The sequence below is a fragment of the Bos grunniens genome, chromosome 1, assembly GCF_055505025.1.
Source record: "Bos grunniens cultivar Pamir isolate PY7600 chromosome 1, Bosgru_T2T1.0, whole genome shotgun sequence".
NCBI lineage: Eukaryota > Metazoa > Chordata > Mammalia > Artiodactyla > Bovidae > Bos > Bos grunniens.
In genome coordinates, this window is record NC_141165.1 from 88,153,490 (window position 1) to 88,174,927 (window position 21,438).

The following is a 21,438-nucleotide window of genomic DNA, read 5'->3' on the forward strand; positions in this document are numbered from 1 at the left end:
TACGTTAGGTGTTTTCAATACTCCTTGACCACAAAAGGGCTGAACTATCAAAAATGCCTCTAAAATAGGTCTAGGCTGAATAGCCTGCTCACAGGTCCTGGACAGCCAAATTCTTCTTTGTCTTGTCTTAGTCAATTTGTGCTTCAAAGTTTCATGATTCCAGAATGTCTGAGCTGGGCTTAGTCTTGAGAAACATCAAAATCACCTGAAGTACCTGTTAACAAATGCAGATTTCCAGGCCTCATCGCCTGTCTGCTAAACCAGTCTCTGATGGTGGGGCCCAGGTGGTTCTTTGATGCTCCTGAATTCCCTTCATTACCCCTGAGAAGGGGCCTGAGTGAACCTCAGTACCAGAACTGCTTACGGCAGGAGTGGGTTTCTCAGCAGGAGGTGGAGACCCCACGACCGTCTTATTGCAGAAGAAAAATGTGACGAACCAGGGCGGTGATGCTCCAAGTGTGGTGCCTGCACCAGCATTAGCATCGCCTGAGTACTTGTTAGAAATGCAAACTTTCATGTCCTGTCCTAGAGCTACCCAGAGGCAGAAACACTGGAGCTGGGCCAGCATCTGACTGACTGAGATTCTACGTGATTCTGATGCACGCTGAAGTGCAAGAATCTCAGCACATTACTGCAAAGGTCTCTCAGCCTTGAGGTCACCAAGACATTGAAGACAATTCCTAACTTTCAGCTCCTCCAGAGTAGCCCCAAGGTCACACCTCTTCCATTTCCTTCCAACCTTATTCTGTGATCATTTCCCTTTCCCAGAGGGGACTTCTCTGGAGCTGCAGCACTGGGACCTGAAGCTGAACTGGACTTTAGGGCAGAGGTGATTAAGTGTAGACTCTAAGATAAGCCCTAAATGGGGCCATTTCAAAATGATCATCTGAGCCCATATCCTTCACTCCCCTCTAAGATGCTTCCTGAACAGACCAATTTCTTTGGAGAACAGGCATCATCCAGAAACTGAGAATTTCTAGGAAAAAGTGCAGTTGTGGCCAGAATAAGAGGACTGCCTAACTGCCGCATGTGTGAGGAAAGGTGGATGTGCCCAGCGCCTCCACTGTGGAAACCCAGATGGTTGTCACTACCAACTTCAACTCTGTTGCTGGGCTCCTTTCTATTTAGGAATCTGAAGGCTGACATCTCTCTCTCTAGCAATGCCCTTTGGGACAATCATGTGGGATCCCCTGACAAACTTCCAGGTGAAACCTCAGACCTCTTGACACTGTTGTCTTTTTAAATAAATGAAAGAGCAGTTGCTCCATATGTAACAGAGAAGCCCTCTCCATGTTGCAATGAAGCCAGACACTTTCGGGAGCAGTGCTGGGAGCTAGCACCATGTAGACACCTGGACTATTACTTTTAGGCAGAATGGCTAATATTTAAGTATTATTAGGGTACCACATTAGAGAATAAAGGACACAGAAATGTTGTACTAGTTTTAGGCTTTTTATGACCTAAAATTTCTGTCTCACGGCAGTTAAAAGAATCAAAAGGTCTGATCTGGAGATGGTGGGGGGCACAGTCCTCCAATGTGACATTCTGACAGAACGGGGTGTGACTGCCTAACTACCATCAGTCTCAGTAAAGAAATCTTGAACGGATTACAGTGACAGTGTAGTGATCACAAGTCATTAGATATTTCCTGTAGACCACGGTAACTCCAGTTCCACACAGGACCCATGGAAAAATCCAAGCAGGATTAAAGGCTGCTTATTGTTTCAAGCCAGTAGCATCTCAGGAGTCCATGTATCTAGCTCCAGGGCCATCCCAAAAGCACATCCAAGAGGCTCAAACAGCAAGTCTACTCAAGTAAGCTTCCCAAGCAGCTTTTCTGTACATCTTGGCTGCTTCCAGCTGATTAGCTGATGCTATTATGCCCCGGCCCACAATGATGATATCAGAGCCTCGTTTGCCGATGACTTCTTGGGGGCTGTGGTACTGCTGGCCGAGATTATCACCTACAAACACAAAGAAGTCTGTTTAATACAGAAAATGAAAAAAACCTGAAACATCACCTTTCTGAGAAGTATCTAACCTGATTTAAATAAGAATATGCTCTTGTTCACCATGCCCCTTCTACACAGCAACTGAATAAAGGCAGGTGAAGAGACTCTTAAACTGGCCAGAGATCTCCACAGTGGAAACAGATGCTCACCAATTCCTTTTTGATGTCTAATTTTAGAGCATTTACACTTTAACAGTATAAAAAAAAAAAAAATTTATTTTGCCCTAAAAGGTTCAATACTAAATATAATGCAATAAAAAGTACCTCACAATTCAAGACTATCTAGTATACATTTTAGAATCACTGCGCCACGCTGTTGGAAAAGTCCTCATAAGGCATCTGCCCTGACCACAACCACATGTGTGAAGCTTTCCCTGCAACTCTACCAAATGCTTCGATTATGTACAGATCCTAATTCTTAATTCTGGCTTTTTTTTTTTAAGAATTGTTTTTTACTGAAGTGTAACTGACACATGACATTAGTTTCAGGTGTATATCATGACTCAGTATTTGGACACATTATACATTATGAATGTATTTGGAAACAGTATTTGGATACATCATCACAGTAAGTCTAGTCAACACCTGGAAAGGTCTGACAGAATGTGGTCCACTGGAGAAGGGAATGGCAAACCACTTCAGTATTCTTGCCTGGAGAACCCCATGAACAGTATGAAAAGGCAAAATGATAGGATACTGAAAGAGGAACTCCCCAGGTCAGTAGGTGCCCAATATGCTACTGGAGATCAGTGGAGAAATAACTCCAGAAAAAATGAAAGGATGGAGCCAAAGCAAAAACAATACCCAGTTGTGTATGTGACTGCTGATAGAAGCAAGGTCCGATGCTGTAAAAAGCAATATTGCATAGGAACCTGGAATGTTAGGTCCATGCTGCCACTGCTGCTAAGTCGCCTCAGTCGTGTCCGACTATGTGTGACCCCATAGACGGCAGCCCACCAGGCTCCCCCGTCCCTGGGATTCTCCAGGCAAGAACACTGGAGTGGGTTGCCATTTCCTTCTCCAATGCATGAAAGTGAAAAGTGAAAGTGAAGTCGCTCAGTTGTGTCCAACTCCTAGAGACCCCATGGACTGCAGCCTACCAGGCTCCTCCGTCCATGGGATTTGCCAGGCAAGGAATCAAGGCAAATTGGAAGTGGTCAAACAGGAGATGGCAAGAGTGAACGTTGACATTCTAGGAATCAGCAAACTAAAATGGACTAGAATGGGTGAATTTAACTCAGATGACCATTATATCTCCTACTAAGGGCAGGAATCCCTTAGAAGAAATGGAGTAGCCATCATAATCAACAAAAGAGTCCAAAATGCAGTACTTGGATGCAGTCTCAAAAACAACAGAATGATCTGTTTGTTCCCAAAGCAAACCATTCAACATCACAGTAATCCAAGTCTATGCCCCAACCAGTAACGCTGAAGAAGCTGAAGTTGAACGGTTCTATGAAGACCTACAAGACCTTTTAGAACTAACACCCAAAAAAGATGTCCTTTTCATTATAGGGGACTGGAATGCAAAAGTAGGAAGTCAAGAAACACCTGGAGTAACAGGCAAATTTGGCCTTGGAAGACGGAATGAAGCAGGGCAAAGGCTAATAGAATTTTGCCAAGAGAACACACTGGTCATAGCAAACACCCTTTTCCAACAACACAAGAGAAGACTCTACACATGGACATCACCAGATGGTCAACACTGAAATCAGACGGATTATATTCTTTGCAGCCAAAGATGGAGAAGCTCTATACAGTCAACAAAAACAAGACCGGGAGCTGACTGTGGCTCAGATCATGAACTCCTTATTGCCAAATTCAGACTTAAATTGAAGAAAGTAGGGAAAACCACTAGACCATTCAGGTATGACCTAAATCAAATCCCTTATGATTATACAGTGGAAGTGAGAAATAGATTTAAGGGCCTAGATCTGATAGATAGAGTGCCTGATGAACTATGGACGGAGGTTTGTGACATTGTACAGGAGACAGGGATCAAGACCATCCCCATGGAAAAGAAATGCAAAAAAGCAAAATGGCTGTCTGGGGAGGCCTTACAAATAGCTGTGAAAAGAAGAGAAGTGAAAAGCAAAGGAGAAAAGGAAAGATATAAGCATCTGAATGCAGAGTTCCAAAGAATAGCAAGAAGAGATAAGAAAGCCTTCCTCAGTGATCAATGCAAAGGAATAGAGGAAAACAACAGAATGGGAAAGACTAGAGATCTCAAGACAATTAGAGATACCAAGGGAACATGCAAAGATGGGCTCAATAAAGGACAGAAATGGTATGGACCTAACAGAAGCAGAAGATATTAAGAGGAGGTGGCAAGAATACACAGAAGAACTGTACGAAAAAGATCTTCATGACCAAGATAATCATGATGGTGTGATCACTCACCTAGAGCCAGACATCCTGGAATGTGAAGTCAAGTGGGCCTTAGAAAGCATCACTACGAACAAAGCTAGTGGAGGTGATGGAATTCCAGTTGAGCTATTTCAAATCCTGAAAGATGATGCTGTGAAAGTGCTGCACTCAATATGCCAGCACATTTGGAAAACTCAGCAGTGGCCACAGGACTGGAAAAGGTCAGTTTTCATTCCAATCCCAAAGAAAGGCAATGCCAAAGAATGCTCAAACTACCGCACAATTGCACTCATCTCACACACTAGTAAAGTAATACTCAAAATTCTCCAAGCCAGGCTTCAGCAATACCTGAACCGTGAACTTCATGATGTTCAAGCTGGTTTTAGAAAAGGCAGAGGAACCAGAGATCAAATTGCCAACATCCACTGAATCATGGAAAAAGCAAGAGAGTTCCAGAAAAACATCTATTTCTGCTTTATTGATTATGCCAAAGCCTTTGACTGTGTGGATCACAATAAACTGTGGAAAATTCTGAAAGAGATGGGAATACCTGACCACTGACCTGCGTCTTAAGAAATCTGTATGCAGGTCAGGAAGCAACAGTTAGAACTGGACATGGAACAACAGACTGGTTCCAAATAGGAAAAGGAGTACATCAAGGCTGTATATTGTCACCCTGCTTATTTAACTTCTATGCAGAGTACATCATGAGAAACACTGGGCTGGAAGAAGCACAAGCTGGAATCAAGACTGCTGGGAGAAATTTCAATAACCTCAGATATGCAGATGACACCACTCTTATGGCAGAAAGTGAAGAGGAACTACAAAGCCTCTTGATGAAAGTGAAAGAGGAGAGTGAAAAAGTTGGCTTAAAGCTCAACATTCAGAAAAGAAGATCATGGCATCTGGTCCCATCACTTCATGGGAAACAGTGGAAACAGTATCAGACTTTATTTTTTGGGGCTCCAAAATCACGGCAGATGGTGAGTGACAGCAGCCATGAAATTAAAAGATGCTTACTCCTTGGAAGGAAAGTTATGACCAACCTAGATGGCATATTGAAAAGCAGAGACATTAGTTTGCCAACAAAGGTCCATCTAATCAAGGCTATGGTTTTTCCAGTGGTCATGTATGGATATGAGAGTTGGGCTGTGAAGAAAGCTGAGCACCGAAGAATTGATGCTTTTGAACTGTGGTGTTGGAGAAGCCTCTTGAGAGTCCCTTGGACTGCAAAGAGATCCAACCAGTCCATTCTGAAGGAGATCAGTCCTGGGTGTTCATTGGAAGGACTGATGCTAAATAAAGCTGAAACTCCAGTACTTTGGCCACCTCATGCAAAAAGTTGACTCATTGGAAAAGACTCTGATGCTGGGAGGGATTAGGGGCAGGAGAAGGGGACGACAGAGGATGAGATGGCTGGATGGCATCACTGACTCGATGGAAGTGAGTTTGAGTGAACTCCCGGAGTTGGTGATGGACAGGCAGGCCTGGCGTGCTGCGATTCATGGGGTCGCAGAGAGTCGGACACGACTGAGAGACTGAACTGAACTGAACTGAATGGGTCCAGGACTCCTCATCAGTGAGGTTGTACAGTTATCAGGTAGTATAGTTAGGAGTTCTTTCTCTGGACTCCATTATTCTTGACCACCTCTTAAAACTGGAGAAAATAGGTTAGTCCAGCAAAACTTAGAATTTCTCTCTAGTCACCCACTCTACCAAATGCACTCTGGAAAGTGCATCTGGGAAGGAAGAGGATATTTGGGAAGAAAAAACAAACTTTGTACAGCAAGTGTGAAAAAAATCTTAATTGTTGGGTCTGGGTGACAGGTATAGAAGTTCATTTACTGGCCTATTGTATGTTTGAAATTCTGCATAAATTCTATTTAACTGCACCACCACAGTGATAGACTACTGAGAGTGGCAAGTCCTTGGGGCTTCTCAGCCAGTACAGGACATGACTGAGCGACTGAACCGACTGACCTTATATAACCACAGAATTTTTTTTCTCTTGTGATAAGAACTTTTAAGATTTACAACTTTTAAACAGCAACAAATTTGGCATGCTGTACACTACATCCTCACGACTTACTCTGTAACTTCAAGTCTCTACCGTTTGACACCCTTCGTCCATTCCATCTATCCCATCCATCCCACCCTAAAACTCTGGGAGCAAGCAGTCTGTTTTGTCTATGAGCTTGTTCTTTTGGTTTTTAGCTTACATTTATAAGCGATCATATAGTATTTGTCTTTCTCTGACTTATTTCACTTAGCATAGTACCCTCAAGGGTATCCATCCATATTGTCACAAATCCTAAGGTTTCTTTTTTTAATAGCTGAGTGATACTCCATTGTGTGCATATACTGCATCTTCTCTGTCTGCTCACCCATCATTGGGCACTTAGCTTGTTTCTGTATCTTGGCTGTGGTAAATACTGCTGTGAACACGGGGGTGCAGATATTTCTCCGAGTTAGGGTTTTTGTTTTCTTTGGATAAATACCCAGAAGTGGAGCTGCTGGATCATACGGTAGTTCTATTTTTAATTTTTTGAGGAACCTCCATATACTGTTTCCCATAGGAGCTGCACCAATTTACATTCTCACATACAGTGCACAAGAGTTCCCTTTTCTCCACATCCTCACCAACACTTGTTATTTCTTGTGATAGTGGGCATCCTTGTTTTGTTTCTGATCATAGAGAAAAAGCTTTGATAGTAGTCATTCTAACAAGTGGGAGGTGGTGTCTCATTGTGTTTGCTTTGCATTTTCCTGATGATTAGTGATGCTGAGCATCTTTTCATGCATTTTTTGGCCATTTGTATTTTTTTTGAAAACTGTCTATTCAGATCCTTTGCCAATTTAAAAAATATTTACTTAGTATTTATTTTTATTTATTTGGCTGTGCTGGGTCTTGGTTGGGGCATGTGGGATCTTTAGTTGGGACATGTGGGATCTAGTTCCCTGATCAGGGATCAAACCTGGGTCCCCTGCTTTGGGAGCATGCAGTCTTGGCCACTGGACCACCAGGGAAGTCCCCTTTGCCAATTTTTTAATCTGATTGTTCTGTTGTTCTTATTGAGCTGTATGAGTTCTTTACATTTGTACACTAACCGCTTATCAGACTTATGATTTGGAAATACGTTCTATCATTCAGCAAGTGAAAGTGTTAGTTGCTCAGTCGTATCCAACTCTTTGTGACCCAAGGACTGTAGCCTGCCAGGCTCCTCTGTCCATGGGATTCTCCAGGCAAGAATACAGAGTGGATTGCCATTTCCTTCTCCAGAGGATCTTCCCAACCTAGGGATCAAACCCAGGTCTCTTGCACTGCAGGCAAACTCTTTACTGTCTGAGCCACCAAGGAAACAATCATTCAATAAGTTCCCTTTTTATTTTGCTGGTTTCCTTTGCTGTGTGGAAGCTTTTAAGTTTGACGAAGTCCCACTTGTTCATTTCTGCTTTTGTTGTTTTGGAGTCAGATTTTTAAAAAATCATTGAGAAGACTGATGTAGCAATGATTACCACATATGTTTTATTCTAGTAACTTTACGGTTTCTGATTTTACATTCATGGCTTTAATCCATTTTGAATTAAGCTTTGTGTATGGTATAAGATAGTGGTCCAGTTTCATTCTTTTGCATGTGGCTAACCAGTCTTCCCAACACCACTGTATTGAAGAGGCCGTCCTATCCCCATTGTATATTCTTGGCTCTTTTCAAAAATTAATTGACCATATGTGTGTGGGTTAATTTCTGGGCTATTTTGTTCCGTTGATCTAGGTGTCTGCTTTGAAGTTTTGTAATGTGAAAGCAGGGAGTGTGATGCCTCCAGTTTCATTCTTCTTTCTCCAGACTGCTTTGGCTATTTGATGCCTTTTGTGATTCCAAAGAAATTTTAGGACTCTGTTCCATTTCTGTGAAAAGTGCTATTAGACTGTTAGTAGGGATTACACTGAATCTGTAGTTTGCTTTGGGTAATTCAGACATCTTTACAAGATTCTTCTGGTATATGAGCATGAAATATCTTTCCATTTCTTTGTGTGCTCATTGTCATTCAAAAATGATTGTCTTTATGGTTTTTAGTGTACAGGCCTTTCACCTCCTTGGTTAAATTTACTTGTAGGTATTTTTTCTGATGCAATTGTAAATGGGATTGTTTTCTTAATTTCTGATTGTTAGTGTATAAAAATGCAACAGATTTTTGACCTTGTATCTTGTAACTTAACTGAATTTGTGTATTAGTTCTAACAGGTTTTTGAGTCTGTAGGGTTTCCTATATATAGTAATGTCTTCTACAAACAGTGACAGTTTTCCAATTCAGATACTTTCTGTTATACTTTTTCTTGACCAATTTCTCTGGCTAGGATCTCCAAAACTAACTTGAATAAAAGTGGGCACTGCTGTTGTGTTTTTGATTTTAGAGGAAAACCTTTCACCTTTTTTGGTATGATGTTGGCTGTGGCCTTAATTATGTTGAGGTAAGTTCTCTCTATAGCCACTTTGTTAGGAGTCTTTCTCATAAATGGATGTTGAATTTTGTCAAATACGTTTTCTGCATCTATTGAGTTTCTCTTCTTCCTTCTGTTGTTTTCTTCCACTGCATATGAGTTTCTTTAGTGGTATGCTTAGATTCCTTTCTCTTCATCTTCTGCTTATCTGCTACAGGATTGTGCTTTCCATGTGGTTTATTATATATTCTATTTTCAGTTGATAACTTAAGTTTAACTGCATTCTAAATCTCTACATGTTCATTCCCTCCACAAAGTTTTGTTTTTGATACCACATTTTACATCTTTTTGTCTTATATTTTAATTAATTCTATAGTTGTAATTATTTTCACTACTTTTGCCTCAACCTTTTAAGTGGTTGATCCACTGCTGCTGCTAAGTCACTTCAGTCATGTCCGACTCTGTGCAACCCCATAGATGGCAGCCCACCAGGCTCCCCCGTCCCTGGGATTCTCTAGGCAAGAACACTGGAGTGGGTTGCCATTTCCTTCTCCAATGCGTGAAAGTGAAAAGTGAAAGTGAAGTCGCTCAGTCGTGTCTGACTCTTAGCGACCCCATGGACTGCAGCCTACCAGGCTCCTCCGTCCATGGGATTTTCCAGGCAAGAGTACTGGAGTGGGGTGCCATCGCTTTCTCCGGGTTGGTCCACTCACTACCTTGACTATATATTTGCTTTTTCAGTGAAACTTACTCTTTCTAAGTTTTCTTGTTACTAATTAGCACCCTTTCTTTTCAGCCTAAAGAAGTCCTTTTAACATTTCTTGTAAAGCCAGTGTAGCAATGCTTGAACTCATTTAGACTTGCTAATCTGGAAAACTCTTCAATTCTGAATAACTCTGCTGGGTAGAGTTTTGTTACAAGGTTTTTTTTCTTCACACTTCCGCTATATTATGCCACTGCTTTCTGATCTGCAAAGTTTCTGCTGAAAATTCTGCTGATAGTCTCATGGGGGGTCAGTTGTATATAAGAAGTTTTTCTCTTGCTGCTTTAAGATTCTCTTCTTATCTTTAGCTTTTGGTGCTTTTAATTAAACGTGTCTTGATGTGGGTCTCTTTGGGCTCATCTCATCTGGAACACTCTGGGCTTTCTGCATCTGGATGTCCATTTCCTTCCCTTGAGTAGGGAAGTTTTCAGCCGTTATTTCATCAAGTAAGTTTCTAGCCTTTCTCCATCTTTTCTTCTTGGGACTCCTATAATGAGAATGTCAGTCTGCCTGATGCATCCCATAAGTCTTTTAAGCTATCTTTAGTTTTTTCTTTTTTTGGTTTCTGTCCCGATTGGGTAAGTTCCACTGCCTTTTCCTCAAGTTCCTTTGCTTCACCCGGTCTACTAGTGAACCACTCTACTGTATTTTCAGTTATGTTATTGTATTCCTCAGCTCTGTGACTAGTATTTTCCACCTCTCTTGAAGTTGAGTTTGGGGAGCATCTTTATGACCATTACTTTGAACTCATTATTAGGTAAATTACTTATCTCCATTTCATTAAGGTTTTTTCCCCTGAGGCTTGTATCTTATTCTTTCATTTGGAATACATGCCTCTGTTTCTTCATTCTGCTTTTCTCTGGGTTGGTTTCTATGCATTAGATGAAACAAGTGTCTCTCCCAGTCTTGAAGGAATAGCCTCATGTATGAGATGAACCTTGTCATTCAACCCTTCCCTAGCTCCTGGTTGTTTCTCAAATCTTCTGATTGTCAAAGCAGCCTATGATATTTGTAATAGCTCCCAGTAACTGAGGGTGTGCCAAGACTTATCAGTGTCCCAGAGAGAAGGGGGTCTCAGTTAAGCACCTAGATTCATTCTCTGGTTGCCATGGCTAGGACTTTCAAATCTGTGTTGAATAAAAGTGGCAAGAGTGGACATCCTTGCCTTGTTCCTGATCTTAGAGGAAATGCTTTCAGCTTTTCACCACTGTGATTTTGTCATATATGGCCTTTAATATGTTGAAGCAGGTTCCCTCTATGCCCACGTTCTAGAGAGTCTTCATCATAAATGGGTGTTGAATTTTGCCAAAAGCTTTTTCTGCATCGATTGAGATGATCATATGGTTTTTATTCTCAATTTGTTGATGTGTTATATTACATTGATTGATTTGTGGATACTGAAAAACCCTTGCATCCCTGGAATAAATCCCACTTGGTCGTGGTGTATGGTCCTGTTAATGTATGGTTGGGTTCAGTTTGCTAGTATTTTGTTAAAGATTTTTGTGCCTATATTCATCGGGATACTGGCCTGTAATTTTATTTTTTTTTGTGGTATCTTTGTCTGATTTTGGTATCAGGGTGATTGGCAGCCTCTTAGAATGAATTTGGGAGTGTTCCTTCCTCTGCAGTTTTTGGGAATAGTTTCAGAAGGACAGGTAACTTTTTCTAAATTTGCTAGAACTCAACTATGAAGCCAAGCCATCTGGTCACAGATTTTTGTTGGGAGTGTTTTTTTACTCAGTTTTAATTTTAGTACTTGTGATTGGTCTTTCATATTTTCTATTTCTTATTTGTTCAGTCCTGGGGGCTTGTATCTTTCTAAAAATTTGTCCATTTCTTCTAGAGTGTCCATTTCATTGGTGTATAATTGCTTGTAGTAGTCTCTCATGAGCCTTTGAATTTCTGTGGTGTCTGTGGTAACTTCTATTTTCTTTTGTATCCATTCAAGCAGTCTGTTTTCTGGTTGGAGCATTTAATCCATTACACTTAATAATTCACTTTAATTATTGATATGTATGTTCATACTGCCATTTTGTTAATTGCTTTGGATTTTTGTTCATAGACCTTCTTTTGTTCTCTTTGATTTTACGACTATCTTTAGTGTTGTGTTTGGATTCCTTTTTCTTTTTTGTGTGTGTACTACTGTAGATTTTCAGTTTGCCATTAACATGAGGTTTTATACAGCTCACTCGCGCGCACGCTCTCTCTCTATACACACACACACACAATTGTTTTAAGTTGTTAGCCTCAATTTCAAATGCATTTCTAATATCTTACATTTGTACTCTTTTCATGATTTCTGGTTTTGATATCAGATTTGTATGTGGATGATTTCCTATCTTTATATATGCCTTTATTGGTGAGTTTTCCCACTCATAATATTCTTATTTCTACCTGGGGCCTTTTCTTTTCCATCTAGAGAAGTTCCTTTAGCATTTGTTGTAAAGCTGTTTTGATGGTGTTGAATAAAGCTTCTGATTTCTCTAATGTGAATAAGTGCCTTTCTGTGTAGAGTATTCTTGGTTGTAAGTTTTTAATCTTTCATAATTTTAAATGTATCATACCACTCCCTTCTGGCCTGCAGAACTTCTGCTGAAAAATCAGCTGATAACTTTATGGGGATTCCCTTTTATGCTATTTGTTGCTTTTAATATTTTCTCTTAGTTTGATTAATGTCTCTCAGTGTGTTCCTCCTTGGGTTTATCCTGTATGGGACTCTGTGCTTCCTAGACTTGAGTATCTCCTTTCCCATTTTGGGAAGGTTTTTGGACATTCTCTCTTAAAACGTTTTCTAAGGTCCTTTCTTTCTCCCTCTGGGACCACTATAAAGTGAATGCTGGTGCATTTCATGTTGTTCCAGAGGTCTCCGTCCTCATATCTTTTCATTTTTCTTTCTTCTCTTCCATAGCAATGATTTCCACTAATTTTTCAGTTTGTTCCATTTGTTCTATTGCCTCAATTTATCTGCTGCTGATTTCTATGTATTTTTTATCTGTTCTCAAAAGCTTCTTTTTTTTTCTTTTTGGCTATACCATGCATCCTAATTCCCCAACCAGGGATCGAACCCATGACCCCTGCACTGGAAGCACAGAATGTAAATCACTGGACCACGAGGGAGTCTCCTAGCTCTTTAATAAACGTGTCTTGTATCAGTTTGTGCCTCCATTCTTTTTGAGGTATTGGATCATCTTTACTTTGATACCATTACTCTTAATTCTTTTTCAAGTAGACTGCCTATCTTCACTTCACTCAGTTGTTCCTTCATCTGAAATGTATTTCTTAGCCATCTGATTTTGTCCGATTTTCCGTGTTTGTGGTCTATTTTCTTCAGACTGCAGGACTGTAGCTCTTGCTTCTGGTGTCCATACTGTGGTGGGTGAGCTTGCTCCAGGGGTCATGCAGATTTTCTCGAGGGAGGGATGGGTGCTTGCCCACTGGTGGGTCTTATGTCTGGTGAGCAGGGCTATCTCAAGAAGTACGTTTACAGGTAACTGTGGAGTCAGGAGGACTTTAAGCAGCCTGTTTGCTGAGGGCTGAGTCTGTGTCTCTACCTGCAGGCTGTTTGGCCTGAGGTGTCCCAGCACTGGAGCCTACAGGCTGTTTTTGGGGCCAGGCCTTGCCAAAATGGTGACCTCTGGGAGAGCTCACACTGATGAATACTTCCTGGAAACTCGGCCACCAGTTAACTTGCCCCCACAGTGAGCCACAGCCAACCTGCACCTTCTCCCAGGGACCCTCCACATTGCTTTCCTCTGGGTCCAAGTGCGTGTGAAACCTTGTGTGTGCCCCCCAAGAGTGGAGTTTGTTTCCCCAGTCCTATGGAGCTGCTGCACGCAAGCCCACTGACCCCTGCAGTGGAAGTTCAGAGTCGAAGCCACTGGACCACCAGGGAAGTCCTCCAGCTCTTTACTAGACATTTCTTGCATCAGTTTGCGCCTCCATTCATAGGCAAATACTCGGGCTCCTTGTCTAGCGTCAGGAAAAGGAGGCTGGGGAGCCTTATGCAGGGCTCAGAACTCCTATGGGAAAACCTCTGTGATATAATTATTTTCCAATCTGTGGGTCACCCACCTGGCAGGTATGAGATTTAATTATAAGGTATAAGCGCCCCTCTACCGTTTATTTGTGGCTCCTTCTTTATCTTCGGGTGTAGAATATCTTTTTTGGTAGGTTCATGTCTTTGTTGTTGACGGCTGTTCAGCAGTTGTGATTCTGGTGTTTTCATGAGAGGTGAGCTTAACTCCTTCTACTTTACCACTTTGTCTCCATCCCTGGCAAAATCTTTTGAAGTCTGCAAATACATAGTCCTGCAGGACTGCAAGCATTACGTCCTGCTGGCCCCCAGATAAGTTCTTTACTAGGTGATAAACAGCGGCAATGACGCACAAGCAGAGCACAAAGATGGTGTCCACCAGATTATGCTCTCCTGAAAACACCCTCTTTAACAAAGGCTGTGCTCCTGGGTCTGCTGCCTCCTGCTGTGCCCTGGGGGTGGTGGCTATTTAAGAACTCCCTCTCTGTTGATGATAGTTCAGTGAAACCTGCAAGTGTAACCCTCACTGGTCACAAGAACCAGCCCATGCAAATATATCCCTCAATGGAAGCTATAAAAACCAGGGTCCCAATCAGGGATGTAAGTCCCTTTTTGGGAGATAACAGTGAGCTGGAATGTGGAGAGAGACAGCACAATGATTGTGTCCACAGCCGCTTTTCCCTGAGAGGACTTCCACGGGGCCACTAGGTATCTGCCCCACAGGCCTCTTTCACACACCCTCTTTGTGGGTGCTATCTGTGCAGTGTTGGGGGATGCCAAGTACTGTCTCTACAGCTCTTATTATCATGGGACCAAACATAAGCTCTCCTGACCTTCAGAGCCCAGTAATCAAGGGGTGTTCCTTGGGCAGCAGCTGCAAATATCAGGGCACATGTAAACGCTCCTTCCAGGAGATAATGCTGTTCGTCAGCAGTTCAGCAAAGGGATAGTGTGAAGATGGTGCCCACTGGTCTCCATCCCTGGAGGGAATTCCCACAAGCTCTTCAAGGTATGTGTTAAATTAGATGCCTACCCCTTAGATCAACTCTTAAACATTAGCAATGAGCCTTTACTTCAAGTCTGAGGATGGGCTGCCTCTGAGTTGGGCCCTGAGCCAGGTGAGTCTTGTCAACATGAGCCCAATTGGGTTTCAGAGCTAGATGTTTTTGGGGCTCATCTCTCAGGTTCAAGTTTTAAAAAAGGTGGGATGCCTGATGTGGAGTTCAAACCCTTTGCTCCTCAGAAAAAGCTCTGGGTTTTGAGTTCCACTTTGTATCTGGGTCTCCATACCAGGGGCGAAGACCCAATATCAAGATGGTTTTCTTGTTTGCTTACTGTACTGTGCTCAGCCAGCTCTTAGGTTTTATCAAGAGGAAACTGTTACACAGGTAGTTACAGACTCAGCATATCTGGGAGGAGGTTGGCTCAGGATTAGTCTACATTGCCATCTTGAACCCCATTTTTCCCTTCCTTTTAAATTCTGCTATTCCAGAAGACTTCTGATAAGTGGCATATCATTATCTTTCAAATCCAAGATGCTTTAAAAATCCCAGATCCTAACTGTACTATCTACTTGAAAACTATGGCAGCTTCCAATAAATATTACTAATTAACAAGCCGAGTACTCTATGCCAAGACATTGTGCTAAGTGCTTTGCACACATTATCTTTTAAGCCTCTCAACAACTCAGGTTCAGAGTTGTTATCCACATTTTACAGATCAAGAAAATGAGACTGAAATAAGGGAAGTGATTTGTCTAAAGATACTGTAAGGGCTAGGAATCCAAATCCAACCAACTCATAAAATGTTTAGCACAAGTATAGGGTTTAAAATAAAAATTGTCAAGTACTTTCTTATTTAGTTGCTAAGTTGTGTCTACCTCTTCTGCCACTGGATGGACTGCAGTCCTCCAGGCTCCTCTGTCCATGGGATTTCCCAGGCAAGAATACTGGTGTGGGTGAACATTTCCTTCTCCAGGGGAATCTTCCTGACCTAGGGGTGGAATGTGCTTGGTGGGTGGATTCTTTACCACTCACCCACCTGAGAGGTCCATCAAGCTACTAGAGCAACTCTTTAGTCACTCAGTCTTGTCCGACTCTTTGAGACCCCAGGGACTGCAGCATGCGAGGCCTCCCTGTCCATCACCAACTCTTAGAGTTTACTCACATTCTGTCCATTGAGTAAGTGATGCCATCCAACCATCTCATGGTCTGTTGTCCCCTTCTCCTCTGCCTTCAATCTTTCCCAATGAGTCAGTTCTTTGCATCAGGTGGCCAAAGTTTGGAGTTTTCCTTCAGCATCAGTCCTTCCAATGAATATTCAGGACTGATTTCCTTTAGGATGGACTGCTTGGATCTCCTTGCAGCAAAGGGACTCTCAAGAGTCCTTTCCAACACCACAGTTCAAAGCATAAATTCTTCATTGCTCAGCTTTTTTTATGGTCCAACTCTCACATCCATGCATGACTACTGGAAAAGCCACAGCTTTGACTAGACAGACCTTTGCTGGCGAAGTAATGTCTCTGCTTTTTAATATGCTGTCTCGGTTGGTCATAACAAGAGTCTTAATTTCATGGCTGCAGTCACTATTTGGGGGGGCTCCGAAATTACTACAGATAAAGTCTCTCACTGTTTCCCCATCTATTTGCCATGAAGTGATGGGACTGGATGCCATGATCTTAGTTTTCTGAAATGTTGAGCTTTAAGCCAACTTTTTCACTCTCCTCTTTCACTTTCATCAAGAGACACTTTAGTTCTTCTTTGCTTTCTTCCATAAGGGTGATATCATCTGCATATCTGAGGTTATTGATATTTCTCCTGGCAATCTTGATTCCAGCTTGTGCTTCCTCCAGCCCAGCATTTCTCATGATGTACTCTGCATATAAGTTAAATAAGCAGGGTGACAATATACAGCCTTGACGAACTCCTTTTCCTATTTGGAACCAGTCTGTTGTTCCGTGTCCAGTTCTAACTGTGGCTTCCTGACCTGCATACAGGTTTCTCAAGAGGCAGGTCAGGTGGTCTGGTATTCCCATCTCTTTCAGAATTTTCCACAGTTTATTGTGATCCACACAGTCAAAGGCTTTGGCATAATCAATAAAGCAGAAGTAAATGTTTTTTCGATGATCCAGCAGATGTTGGCAATTTGATCTCTGGTTCCTCTGCCTTTTCTAAAACCAGCTTGAACATCAGGAAGTTCACGGTTCAGGTATTGCTGAAGCCTGGCTTGGAGAATTTTGAGCATCACTTTAGTAGCGTGTGAGATGAGTGCAATTGTGCGGTAGTTTGAGCATTCTTTGGGACTGGAATGAAAACTGCCCTTTTCCAGTCCTGTGGCCACTGCTGAGTTTTCCAAATTTGCTGGCATATTGAGTGCAGCACTTTCACAGCATCATCTTCCAGGATTTGAAATAGCTCAACTGGAATTCCATCACCTCCACTAGCTTTGTTCGTAGTGATGGCCCACTTGACTTCATATTCCAGGATGTCTGGCTCTAGGTGAGTGATCACACCATTGTGAAGATCTCTTTTGTATAGTTCTGTGTATTCTTGTCACCTCTTCTTAATATCTTCTGCTAGGTCCATACTGTTTCTGTCCTTTAATTGTGCCCATCTTTGCATGAAATGTTCCCTTGGTATCTCTGATTTTCTTGAAGAGATCTCTAGTCTTTCCCATTCTGTTGTTTTCCTCTATTTCTTTGCATTGATCGCTGAGGAAGTCTTTCTTATCTCTCCTTGCTATTCTTTGGAACTCTGCATTCAGATGCGTATATCTTTCCTTTTCTCCTTTCGCTTCTATTGTTTTCACAGATATTTCCCCAGCAAGACGGTAGGAGGGGCGAAATCACATTTAGAATCAAACCCCATACCCGCCAGAGATGCTCAGAGGGCTCAAACATACCTTGTGCACACCAGGACCCAGAGACTGAGACAGAACTATGTTTGAGTGTCTCCTGAGGAGGTATGGGTCAGCAGTGGACTGCCACAGGGGCTCTGGGTACAGCAGCTTTGGGTGTGGCATAAGCCCTCCTGAAGGAGGTAGCCATTCACTCCACCATAGACCCACCAGAACTTACACAGGACTGGGAAGCAAACTCTTGGCGGGCACAAACAGAACCTTGTGTGCACCAGGAGAAGGGAGCAGTGACTCCACAAGAGACTGACCCAGGCTTGCCCGTAAGTGTCTGGGAGTCTCCAGTGGCGGCCCGGTGGTGGCCTGTTGCCGGGTTGGGGGCACCGAATGTAGCAGTGCCATGGAACCTGTTGAAGAAGGTCACTATTATCTTCATTACCTCCACCATAATTTGGCCCTGGGTCAAATACCAGGGAGGGAACATGGCCCTGTCCATCAGAAAAAGACCCAATTTCCCCCTCAGTCAGTCTCTCCCATCAGGAAGCTTCCATAAGCCTCTTATCCTTCTCCATCAGAGGGAAGACAGACTGAAAACCACAATCACAGAAAACTAACCAATCTGATCACAGGGACCACAGCCTTGTCTAACTCAATGAAACTATGAGCCATGCTGTGTGGGGCCACCCAAGATGGACGGGTCATGGTGAAGAGTTCTGATAAAACGTGGTCCACTGGAGAAGGGAATGGCAAACCACTTCATCTTTCAGCGTTGTATCTCTCTGCCTTTTCATACTGTTCATGGGGTTCTCAAGGCAAGAATACTGAACTCCCCAGGTCTGTAGGTGCCCAATATGCTACTGGTATCAGTGGAGAAATAACTCCAGAAAGACTGAAGGAACAGAGCAAAGCAAAAACAACACCCAGTTGTGGATGTGACTGGTGACAGAAGCAAGGTCTGATGCTGTAAAGAGCAATATTGCATAGGAACCTGGAATGTCAGGTCCATGAATCAAGGCAAATTGGAAGAGGTCAAACAGAAGCTGGCAAGAGTGAATGCTAACATTCTAGGAATCAGTGAACTCAAATGGACTGGAATGGGTGAATTTCCCTCAGATGACCATTATATCTACTACTGTGGTCAAGAATCCCTTAGGAGAAATGGAATAGCCATCATAGTCAACAAAAGAGTCCAAAATGCAGTACTTGGGTACAATCTCAAAAATGACAGAATGATCTCTGTTCGTTTTCAAGGCAAATCATTCAATATCAAAGTAATCCTAGTCTATGCCCTGACCAGTAACGCTGAAGAAGCTCAAGTTGAATGGTCTTCTATAAAGACCTATAAGACCTTCTAGAACTAACACCCAAAAAAGATGTCCTTTTCATTATAGGGGACTGGAATGTAAAAGTAGGAAGTCAAGAAGTACCTGCAGTAACAGGCAAATTTGGCCTTGGAGTATAGACTGAAGCAGGGCAAAGACTAATAGAGTTCTGCCAAGAGAACGCACTGGTCATAGCAAACACCCTCTTCCAACAACACAAGAGAAGACTCTATACATGGACATCACCAGATGGTCAACACTGAAATCAGACTGATTATATTCTTTGCAGCCAAACATGGAGAAGCTCTATACAGTCAGCAAAAACAAGACCAGGAGCTGACTGTGGCTCAGATCATGAACTCCTTATTGCCAAATTCAGACTGAAATTGAAGAAAGTACGGAAAACCACTAGACCATTCAGGTATGACCTAAATCAAGGCAGCTATTATCAAGTCTTAAATAGGTAAGTCATTCTGCTGAGGCCTACTCTGTAGTATATAAAACCTACAATGTGAAACTTGAAAAATAGCAGAGGCCTTCAATATTCTCTAGTCCCAGGGGAACATCTACTTTTTTTTGGTTAACCTGCAATGTTTTTTGTTTACTTAATTGAAAGCAAAATCCTGAAAAGGATGTCTTTCAAGTGTTATTTATAAAAATTAATTAGTAAAAATTAATTAGTTCTGTCAAGGTTAATAGGTATCCAACAGTGAAGTACTTCAGTATTTAAAAGCAACTAAGCTTTACCAAATCTATAATCTCATTATGTTCTCAATATTATCATTCCATCCACAGAAACACCAATTCTTGCATCTGCTCCTCTATACAGTGTATTATCCTTCCCTCAACACGTGTGTATTTATAGAGCATTTATGATGCACAGGGGTACTGTGCTAGAGAATATGCATTCTTCAGAAAGAGACCTCATCCTCAAGGGGTTTCTAGCCTAATAAACGTGTTCCAAATACCCTACATGTGCAAAATATATGTACAACAACGTTAAGTTTATAAAAAGTTCAAGTGTATCCACAGTGAAATGATTGAACATATTATGGCCCAATTGTAACTAGGATACACTAAGGGGTTGTAGAAAAGGTACCTCTCGATGTGGGAACATAACATAGAAGCACATACACAAGTCACTTCAGTCATGTGAGACTCTCATTTTGCCATGACTGTAGCCGCCAGGCTCCTCTGTCCACGGGATTTTCCAAGCAAGAATATGGGAGTGGGCTGCCATTCCCTTCTCCAGAGGAACCCTCCTGACCCAGGGATTGACCCCATGCTTCTTATGCTTCCTGCACTGGCAGTGGGTTCTTCACCGCCAGCGCCACCTGGGAAGCCCCAGCTCCGCACGTGGAAACGTAAGACAGAGCACGTGCGCAAACATTCTCCATCCTCCATGAAGCAGAGCTGTTTTCATCTTAAAGTTTTTCTGAGAACCAGATGTTCATAGTTCCAATCTTAAGGAAAGAGATAGAAAGTGGAATAGAATAAACTCCCATACTTGTGATAAGCAAGGTTTCTCATACAATAACCAATTCAGGAAAAATATTTCCAGACCACCATTTCTTCCCCGTTCAAAACAGAGTTATCCAGATGGAAGAATGTGAAGTTCGCCTCCTCCCACAAATACATCAAAAAATACATCTACACATGGAACAAGTCTCACAGAATACCTACAGAATGCTGGCAGAAGACATCACACTTCTGAAAGGACAAAAAGAATCTCCATATAACCAGGTAGGACCAAAAAAAAGAAAGGAATCTGGGCAGGACCTGCACCCCTTGGAGGGAACCGTGAAAGACCAAAGGCTCCCACACCCTCCTGGTGGGAAGAAGGGGGACTGAAAATATAAAGTATTTCTGAAAACTTCCCAAACTAAAGAAGGAAATATATCCAGGTATAGGAAGCGCAGAGGCTCCCAAACAGAGCTACACCAAGACATAGTAAAATGGCACAAGTTAGCATTTTAAAGGCAGTAAGAGAAAAACAATCGGCTTATTTCTCTACAGAAACACTGCAGGCCAGAAGGGAGTAGCAAAATATATATTTGAAGTCCTGAAAGAGAAAAATCTATAACCTAGAATACTCTAGTCAACAGCATCATCATTTAGATAGAAGCAGCGATAAAGAATTTCTCAGACAAGCAAAAAGTGGAAGAATACAGCAATACTAAACCTATTATGAGAGAAATACTGCAAGGGCTTCCCTAAATAGAAAAGCTGTATTAAAAGAAAATTAGTCAAAAAGTAAAGCACTTAAATAAAGCTGGTATACAGATTAAAAGAAAAAAATCCTGTGTGAACGTTACAATAACCACAATGAACAGCAAAAGGATAAATAAGAAGATGTAAAAGAGGACATCAAAATCATAAAACAAAGGAGATTAAAATGTAGATTTTTTTTTTTTCAGAATGTGTTTGAGTCTATGATTACCAGTTTAAAGTAAGTAGATATATGAAGGGGTTAACATACTTGAAAAACAGGGTAAGCACAATTCAAAAACAAAATAGATTCACAAAAGAGAACACAAGCATAAAATAAAAGGAAATCACCAAACTGCAAAAGGAAAAAGGGGAAAAAGCAAATATAGAATCAACTAGAAAGCAAGGTTTAAAATGGCAATAAATACACCTATGAACAGT

The 21,438-nt window shown here is 41.9% G+C and overlaps 1 protein-coding gene across 3 annotated transcripts in view; it reads right to left on the reverse strand.

Moving 5' to 3' along the window:
* Positions 1 to 1,439: 1,439 nt before the first annotated feature.
* UMPS (uridine monophosphate synthetase) overlaps positions 1,440 to 21,438 on the reverse strand; it is a 49,966-nt gene continuing 29,967 nt past the window's right edge. The window contains exon 6 of one of the 3 annotated variants that reach the window (XM_086402502.1): positions 1,440 to 1,964. In XM_086402502.1, the coding sequence (XP_086258628.1) occupies positions 1,795 to 1,964 (170 nt within the window). In that variant the 3' untranslated portion in view covers positions 1,440 to 1,794. Of the gene's footprint in view, positions 1,965 to 17,401; positions 17,875 to 20,101; positions 20,253 to 21,438 lie in introns of those variants that run through there. The other 2 variants (XM_086402491.1, XM_086402524.1) reach the window with 2 other exon arrangements.